At 42.6% G+C, this 9510-nt stretch overlaps 1 protein-coding gene across 1 annotated transcript; it reads right to left on the bottom strand.

Annotated features, from left to right (window-relative positions):
- Positions 1–100: 100 nt before the first annotated feature.
- On the bottom strand, positions 101–9134 carry SC5D (sterol-C5-desaturase). The gene is made up of 4 exons (XM_006020390.3): positions 8896–9134; positions 6810–6942; positions 2744–2844; positions 101–2000 (listed from the first exon to the last, which is right to left on the bottom strand). Exons 1-4 carry the CDS (start codon positions 9103–9105, stop codon positions 1551–1553), a joined length of 894 nt encoding a protein of 297 aa, XP_006020452.1. The 5' UTR covers positions 9106–9134; the 3' UTR covers positions 101–1550.
- Positions 9135–9510: the final 376 nt, after the last annotated feature.

Raw genomic sequence — 9510 nt, 5'->3', positions numbered from 1 at the left:
GGGGGGGGAACAGTCAACTTAAACAAAAGCCACTAAAACAATTTGTTAACATCCAAGTAATATTCACAGGAAAGCTCAAGCATTTCACTCTGCGAAACAATGAGCACAATTACACTTTATTCATCCAAAATATAGTCATCACTGCAGAATTTCTATCCACCACCTGATTTCCACAGGAATAATAACAGTCAAAACACTCCACAATAACTAGACTCGAGAAGAATTCTTCATCAGGTGAGAATTCATGATACATCTAAAGCTAGAGAAATTACCCTGTTTATAAAATACTGAAGGCATCTTGGAAGCAGAGCACTATGTGGAGGCTCCACGACTTCTTTTTCTTTTCCAAATATCACTCTGCACAATTTGCTTGGGTAAATCAAAACAAGCTGGATCAAATCTGTCTTGTTTTTGGAATATAAACCAAAATTACTTTCTCTGCTTCCCCTGGATAAAATGACATTGTCTAACACAATGCAAAAAATATATACTGTGCAAAAAAGTTATGCTGTTATCTCATTTTTTTTCAAAGATTTCCTACTTAATCCTTATAAAAATTAGAGACTTCTTTGCGACTTAAAAATGGGACCTCATCTTTTTAAACTTAGTAGCCTAAGGCAGTAGTAAATGCAGCAGCTCGGAAATGCATGCTCTAGTTAAAAATAAATAATGTAATGGCATACATAAATGAATTTAGACAATTCCACAATTACTTATTTTTGTAGGAAGAGCATAAAAGATTATATTTAAAAAATAGGAATTCTTGGCATTCTTAGCTTATTTTAAATCACAACTTCCTGCCCAAATAGCATTAGCTCCCTTTAGATTCAGATGGTCTATACTTTAGGCAAAGCTGATTTTTAGGAGGTGCCTGGTAAGTAAGTTTCTGGAATATGTGTGCTTCCTTTTTTGTTAAACTTCAGGGGTATGTGTATACAGAGGCAGAAAAATGTGTTGGCACAGGTTTGAAATATATCTTTCTCAATATAAAGTAGTGTGCTACTTCAGTCGAGTATCATTTTTCCTTTTAAGTACATTCAGATCCAAATATTCCACCAATGCAATACCAGAGGGGTGTTATCTGGATCATGCTACTTGTAGTACCCTGGATCAAACAGCAAAATTCTCCATGAACTACTGTAGCGTGAAGCGCCTGTCTGAAACAGTCACACTCATAGGGGAATGCTTTTGAGGATAGTAAAGGATCCCATTTTGTTACAGCAGAACAATGGCTCCAAGGTATTATGTTAGAAAAGGCGCTCCCAATTGTAACGCACCATCATTTGCATGAAGCACTATAGAAAAATGTTTTTGTTATTGCATCAACATTAGATATTGCACTCATCTTATGCTTTATCTGCACTATAAAATGATCCCCTGGAAGAGACTGTCTTGGTTCTTAACTACATAACCCCAAGGTAACAACCCTTATAAGCATCGGAAATGACTGACCTCCAAGAATGGCATTATAAGAGAGGGGTTTTCTTTATCTGGATTTATGTAAATAATAATAATAGATTCAGGGCCTTTTTTATAGTGAGCATAGAGATCTATTCATTCTTTGGACTATCTCCACTTAACAATTTTTCATCCATGTGGCCATTTTGCCTACTGCTCCATTCTTCTTTTTGCTTTTTTATATAATCATGGGGCCCCTTTCCTTCAAAGGATGATGGGCTCTTGTAGGACCCCCCGATTTTATCCCAGAAAGTGAAATACTGGCCATAGTTGTAATCAAAGTATACGTGATGGTCGGTGTGATGAGCAGAGCCATTGATGACATGTTTCAAGCAATCTGGGACAAGATAAGCGCCATCATGAATAGAGATGGACCAGACGTTGACGAAGATGTAGAGAATCAAGTAAGTCACCTTGTGCAGAGGAAACAGGAAAGGGTAGATGTGATAGGGAATGCTCTGCATGAAGCCATCTACGGGGTGGAAAGCATGGCTTGCGAATGGCGTAGAGATCTTCCAGAGGTGGTGGGGCTTATGTATGCGCTGGAAGAAAAGTGAGCCGCGTTAGTGCACAGATTGGAAACACACAACCACCAAGCAACCCCCTGCCCTGAGCTGCCTTCTGCAGGTGTCAGCATACAGATATTTTATCCTGATTGTGTTTCTTTCTTACTTTTCTCCTTAACAAGCAGACTGAGGCAAGGCAGTGTGGAGAAGCAGGCCCCAACCTCCCCCGCTGCCATCCACTGTATTCAAATGACTATGGCAAAGCTGAGTGTGTCATTTTTAAACTGATGCTTTATATGTAGAGTTTTGAGACCAATGGAATTTCAAGTGGTGGGTCAGGCTGAATCTAATTATATTCCTATTAAAGCCATGACAAGACAAGCATTTAATTTATACTAGACCAGCAAACCCTCCCCTCCCCTCACCCCCGCTGAATCCTGTATTACACCTAGTGCCAAATCAGAGGCCCCTGAAACAAGTGAAAAGTCACCAGGCTCAACAGGCCACCTCTCTTATACAGTACTTTTCATCGACAAAGTGTTTTAGAAGTGACCCTTACAGTTTCTGTGAGTTCATTTACAGTTGTATTTCTTCAGCAGGGAAATTGAGGCAGAGAGAAGTGAATTACTCAAGGTCATGGGGAGGCACCTCTCCAAAACGGACCCAACCTGAAGTTCCTGCTCCCAGTGCCAAGCTCAGACCAGCTGGGTGAGTAATTTTTTGCAAGGCTATTGTTAAGTTTCATTACACTTAAGAAAAATAATAATTGCTGTGGGTACCTTGTATATAAGTTTATGATGAAGGAATCTATGTATCCAGTAAATGCACATGTCGGTGAAGAAAATGAAAGAAAACATACTGAGGATAACACCAGACCACCCTAGGGGGGAAAAAAAAACAAGCTGATTTTAATTCTTTATTTGAAGAGATTATGACAATGAGATTGGGCGTCAAGATTATCTGACCGTGCCATGGCAAGAAATGCAAAACCTGCCCACACATCTCCACCCCCTCCCCACTATTACTACACCCCACAACGGAGCCATCAGCATCCCAGGATCTTACAGCTGCACCTCCAGAAATGTAGTATACCTCATCCAATGCACCAAATGCCCTGATGGAAGATATGTAGGAGAGACCAGACAACAACTGCGCACCAGAATGAACGCACACCGGAAATCCATCAAAGACAGAAACACCCAATTACCGGTGGGGGCACATTTCTCACGGGAAGGCCACTCTCTCTCCAATCGCTCAGTCCTGATCCTCAAGGGAAACTTACACAGCACTTCCCAGAGAGGAGCCTATGAGCTCCATTTCATCAACCTCCTGGATACTAGAGATCAGGGACTAAACATAGACATTGGATTTTTGATGCGTTATAATCTGCCTGGCAACTGACTCCCCCGCCCAGCCCAGCTTCACTTTTCACCCCATCCAGGAAGAGCACACACCAACTGCTGCAGCTTCCTTAGCCTGACGAAGGGTTTTTGAACCCAAAAGCTTGCTTAATAACTATTCTCCAACCATTTGGGTTGGTCTAATAAAAGATATCAAATTCACCCAAGGAACCTTGTCTGCCTATATCCTTAGACCAACACGGCTACAACCTAAACCCCTGCAAGATTATCTGAAATATTCTTAAAATAAAAGGTACAATTTACAGAAGTTTGACAACTCCAAACAATAAGCAAATACAAAAAGACATACAAAAAAACAGAACTCTTGGTTCCAAAATGATACCTGTTATTAGACCAACTGGAAAATGGCAAGAAAACTGTCCTTTTCTGCAAGCTTTCAGCATCAAAATCCCTTTGTCAGGCTCTGGGAAAAGTTTAGATGGTACAAGACGGTAAAAAGTCCCCATAGGTAGGAAATAAACTTCATTTTTGCACAGAGGGAGCTGAAGATGGAAGGCTATCCCTCTGGGTCCATGAGAGTGTTTTTGTGAGCTGTGTTGAGTAGCTCTTTGATGTGTTGATCGGGTAGGATTCCTTCCCTGGAGGTGTCAGATGGCAATACTGCCCTTATACAAGGCATCTGATGAAGTGAACTTGGGTTCATGAAAGATTTTGCTCTCCATCTTATTTAGCTAGTCTGTAAAGGGGCATATGTATCCTGCCTTCTGACTGACTTGAAACTACCACAACTATCTCTTATAACCACTAATGTTTTAATATAGGAAAACCCCCATACTTCTGTTTTGGTTTGTGTTGGTTTTGCCTTTTTTATAGCCTGAGTAATGAAACCTAGAGAATGCAGCACCATCGCATTGCTTCCATGTGCTTCTATGACTACTTGTTGCATCTGCCATTGCCTTATCTTTTGCTTCGATGGCAAGGACCATCTCTTTGTACCGTCGCACAGTGAAGCTGAGTCCAGAATTGGGACCACTTCACACTACTGTAATAACTGTCAGGTTCTTAATGCAGTTTTGGGGTGGCAAAATCACAGGGAGGTTCATTGTAGTGGTTGTTGACCTGAAAATGTCCCCATTGCATTTCTTAAAAAGAGAGAGAAAAAGGCATGGAACTCGACTTGCAAAAATGTACCTTGTGGGCCAAGGTGGGCTGCTCTGGCAGCTTGAAATTGCACATCTAAAAGCACTGTTCATGATGCCTCTATCTGGAGTCAGATTTTCTCTAATTCACTAAATCAGAGCCATACAGTCTGCTGTATGTCAGGGAGATAACACAGCCCTTCAGAGCTGTACAGCACCAGTCATTAAAGAGGAAACGTAAATGTTATGGGCTGAATTGTCAGCAGCTTTTTATTAACAAATGTATTAAAGAACTGAAGCTACCAGGAGCCATGAGAGCAGAGTTGTGTAGTGTCTACTCATAATGGACTTCGTTGTTAAAGTCACCAGCTTCACTATAAAAATAGTGATGGGTGCTTAAGCGTTCTAGTTGTTTGGGATGCAGCTGCTGTGTGGGGAATATGAAATACAGCAAGTGCAAACAGAGGAAGCATTTATGTCATAACATCTGGTATCTGCATCATCCACGAGTGGAAAAATAAATGAGGGCTGCTATTTTTAGGGTAGATGATGATCTCTAGACAAGAGGCAGATGCCAGGGGCCTCGTTTTCTCACTTCCAATGGCATAAATCAGGAGTGGCACTGGGAGTTCAACATGACTTGTCTGTCCTTCTAACTTGAAGGAGGCAGAGACCAAGTTGAAAGCAAAAGGTATATTTTGCACAGAGCTGCCCAGGCCCAGTGGTCAGGTCTATACTACACACGGTCACACCCCCAGCTGATATAGTAAGGACATATATCCTTACTATATATGTAAGGATATATATAGTATATCCCCTAGTATGACCCCAGTACCTCCAAAGAAGTGGCCTTCTGTCAGCTTAGCCATGTGGAGAGGTGGTGTAGCTACTCCAGCAAAGCCTCTTGCATCAGCACATGCCACATCACTGCCAGGAGACTGCCAATATAGCTAAGCCAGCATACAGATAGTGGCCAAAGCTATGTGGTATAAGCAAGCCTTGAAACCAAGTAATTTACAGTCAGGATGGATAAGGGAGTTTAAGAGGCTTGAGAGTCACCAGCCCCCAAATCGCACTCTCCTCCTCATTCATGTGTGCTTGAGACTTAGGTTCCAGTCTTTCAGTTTACGCAGCGGGCCTGGATCCTTGCTCCTGCATGACAGCCCTAAGTCAAGGAGGCTCGTGTGCCCCAACTGAGCTCTTTTCAGGATCAGGGCCTGAAGTAGTGACTCAGTGCTGGTGAGGCCTCAGCTGGAACACTGTGCCCACTTCTGGGTACCAGATTTCAGGGCACAGATGGCCAAGAGTGAATGGTCATGAAGGCAGAACTCTTCCTAGGAGGATGCTGAGGGACCACAGCCTACTGAGGGATGTGGCTGGCATAGGAAGGGGAATCCGCAGTGTTGTTGCTTTATTTTGTACCTGGAAGACTTCAGACTCCAGGGCTGTTTAGCCAGCACCTTCTGCCTTCCCTGAATTCTCCCACATAGTTCTTAAAATAATTTAAAAAAATAAAAAATAAAATAAAATAAAATAAAATAAAAGCAGAATCAATTTTGCCCTCTACTGGCTGCTGGAATCTCAGATTTTACTTGCTGCGAAGGCAGGGGAAAATAGGAACATCCCCCTGTTGTGTCATTATCAAGAGAAACAGCCCTCCATAATTGAATATGCTATTCTTGTGACACACCGCATCACTGTGTAATTTATTACATGCCAAAGGAGTTAGAGATTAACCTTTACAGCAACTGGTTGGGTTGCTGTTGGTTAATACTTGCTCTTTTCAAGCGGGCACAGAAGAAAGAGGTGGGTGAATTTAGCTAACCAGCCTCTTTTGCATTCCAAGTACAAAACCCCCTGGGGACCAGGTTTCATTTTAGCTCCATGCTGCAAGACAGACTATTTTGGGAGATCTTTCTTTGAAGCAAGCTGCTCCATAACAAGGACGGAGACAGCATGCAGGGTAGTTCTTGCCTGCAAGCAGAAGAAGGTTCAGTTCTTAACTGCAACACGCCGAGATGTAAAAAAATGAAAGCCCACGTAGCTTAATAGATCCATATTGATAAACCATTTGGGCAGGTCCATCAAGTGAGGTAGCCCTAAGTAAGGCACGGTCTCTCTCCCTGAAAGTTGGCAAATAAGACAGGGCGACAGCTCAGGAAAGGACTTGTTACTGTTGAGAGCGAGTTAGGTTTTAAGGTAGGGAAGAGGAGGGATAGGGCAGTTCTTGGAAGACAATGGAGGGGCTAGCATGGGTGAGAGCATGAGGCTTCTAGAAGCACAGGCAAGCTGGAAGGGAAGAATGAATGCCATGATGGAACTAGGATGCTGAGCAATGTCCTTACCGTATGGGGAGTCTTCAATATTGCCATAAAGCTTGCTGTAACCTCTGACCTCTGCAAAGAAAAGTGCGACGGTGGGTAGGCTGATCCATGGCAGGGACTGCACAGTGGTCTTTATCTCGCGCTGCACCTGATTCTAAATGGGAAAAGCAAGTAGACTCTAATTTTTAAAAAGAAGAGAGTGTGTGTGCACACGTGTATGTATGGGCATGTGTACGCATGTTCACGATCATGTGAAACGCCGAAGCAAATACCTTGACTTATCACAGAACAGGGAAAGCAGAGGTACTGCCGGCTTCACCCACACCCCACAGCCAGTTCAATGCATCAGTCAAACCACACTCAGATTACTCAAACTACTTTCCACCCTTCTTACAACTCACTCCAATTTCCCTCACTATGTTCTGCCACGTAAACAGATAGTTCTTTCTCCACAGTCAACTTAATCTTTGGCATCCCCGCCCAGGATTGTCATTAATTACTGGTGGATTTCAAATGCAGAGCAATTCTTGACTGCAATCAGCATCACCTAGGCACTGGGATGATTCAAGATATCAGAAAACCAGTAGGGGAGTTTCCTTAAACATTAATGAGAACCATGGTGGTACCTGAAATAAAGCAAGCCCCACTTTACTCACATCAGGGCACCACTAATAGACTTTGCCAAGTCAAAAAGGGCCCTGTCAAGTGTGCAGTGTCTTCTGTTCTTGGACATTTCTCTCTCCTTCTCTTACTGTTTTTAAATATACAGAACTTCCCTGCAGATGATTGTACCCAATGTCTCATTAAACCACCATTAGTAACACTGCAAAGTCAAGCACTCAAAAGTAAGCCAGAATTAGGCCCATCTATTCAGCCCTCGTGTGTATGCACAAAAGAGCTGAATTTTTTTATAGTTACTGGTACATTGGATAAAGGAGTATTGTGGATTAAATTCGGGGATTTTTAAATGTGTTGATTTGGTTTAATAGACAGAAGTGTTTAAACTAACAGAAGCAAAGCTGTGACTCGAGGTGGCTCAATCCAAATTGCTTCAATGTCTTTGCCGGGACGGGGCTCTGGCAATACCTTCGTCCCCTCTCCCTTCGTCTATGGCACGTTGTAGGGCATCACTGGTATTGTGCCCTGCAGTTGTATGTGAGGGTCTGAAGTGGCCATTTTCAAAAACTTTGCCCTCTGCTAGGACAGCTTATTCTGCTCCCTTAAACAAAGTAAGCAATGCCAACAAGAGGACTGTCATGGTATTCATGTGTCCTCACTGGAGCTTTTGCTGACATAGTTATGTGGAGAGAGGTAGTTCGCTGTGTTAGCCTGAAGTTAGACAGAAGGCAGGCCAGTGTGGGGCACCTCAGAGACTAACTCGTTCAGAGTTATGGGGGCCAGGGGTCCAATGTTCCCCCTCACATTCCTAACCAACATAAAGTCTGTCAGCAAAATGTACGTGCAGTACGGCCTTAGCACACACAACACCTCCAAGTTCTCTCTTTTGATTACTAGACACAAGACCTGTGGTTCAAAATCGATGATTTATCACAGGGATTAATTTACAGTACAGTGTGGACTGTGGACATCATAAGGGGCTGTTAATTTAGGAAGAAAATTGCCTCATTCTTAGGAAAATGGATTTTGCTTTATTCTCCTGGCCCTGTCAGGACCATTTTGAATGCCTCCGTGAATATCTCATTTAACTTGCTCCTAATTCAAAGCAAAGTTCATTTGTTCTTCTCAACAAAATTAAACACATTAATAAATCATGATGCCTTGTTTCCAATTAACATGCAAATTTTATTTTGTCCTGCAAAACCACCTTCTCTGAGATTTAAAATGGAAAGCCCCTGTGGTTTCATACTCAGGCCTTTTCTGTATTAGGAAACAGCACCAGTTTAACTAGATCTTTTCAAAATTGATTTTAGTTAAACAGATCCAAACCTCTAACATGGATGTGGCCTTGGAAATGCTGCAACTGTTTTACAGTAATCCCCCTGAATCGGTTTTTAGTCGCTATCAACTATGACTACTTTAAAGTGGAAGCGTGATTTTTTTCATGAGTGGTTATATCAGAGGGGAAAGAAGAAGCAATCCTGCTTACCTCCAGGAAATGGGGGTGTTTCTTCAGATCGTGATCAAAAATGAAGTAGTAGCTCAGCGTTGCGAACAGAAAATAAAGGACAAGCGCACCGAGATTTGTCACAAGCAGGAGACTTATAATCTGTCGAAAGGGCTCATCCTCTGGCCATGTGGCAGGATATACATATGGTGTAAAAAAGTAGTAGTCTGCAGCATGCAGGACAAGATCCATTGTTGCACCTATGTAACAGAGAGAGAGCATTAGAGATCTGTGTCCTGGGTTAAGAAGAAAAAAAAAAATTAGTGCTCCAAAGCGAAGGACGCATTTCATATGTGTGAATGAGCGTGCAGAATCCAAACTCTTCCACTTGACTTCAGTTCTGTCTATGCAAGCATGTTGCAGTATGTTAGACGACATGTGGCGCGTTCTTTACCTGCAAAAGAGACCAGGGCTACTACAGCTATGGTATCTTCATAGTCACGGTGCAGGAAAAATGACAGGATCAGTTCACCTATCCCTATCCGCCCACCCAGGGGCCTTGTTTCTAAACAGCTGTTTGTTCATCGTGGATACGATTTCGTGAGGTTTACCGATACATCGGTCCCATATCAGATCGGCACCGATATGAGGAAAATT

The sequence above is a fragment of the Alligator sinensis genome, unplaced genomic scaffold (genome assembly GCF_000455745.1).
Source record: "Alligator sinensis unplaced genomic scaffold, ASM45574v1 scaffold278_1, whole genome shotgun sequence".
Lineage (NCBI taxonomy): Eukaryota > Metazoa > Chordata > Crocodylia > Alligatoridae > Alligator > Alligator sinensis.
The sequence above is the reverse complement of the archived record's forward strand: the minus strand, read 5'-3'. Positions and strand labels throughout refer to the sequence as shown.

What these genes read in the sequence shown, in the direction of transcription:
- SC5D (XM_006020390.3), bottom strand. Translation starts at nt 9,105, where the DNA reads ATGGATCTTGTCCTGCATGCTGCAGACTACTACTTTTTTACACCATAT. An exon ending in AACACCCCCATTTCCTGGAG is followed by an intron (nt 6,943 to 8,895) that starts GTAAGCAGGATT and finishes TTTCCCATTTAG; the next exon opens with AATCAGGTGCAGCGCGAGAT. An exon ending in TATTGAAGACTCCCCATACG is followed by an intron (nt 2,845 to 6,809) that starts GTAAGGACATTG and finishes TTTCCCCCCTAG; the next exon opens with GGTGGTCTGGTGTTATCCTC.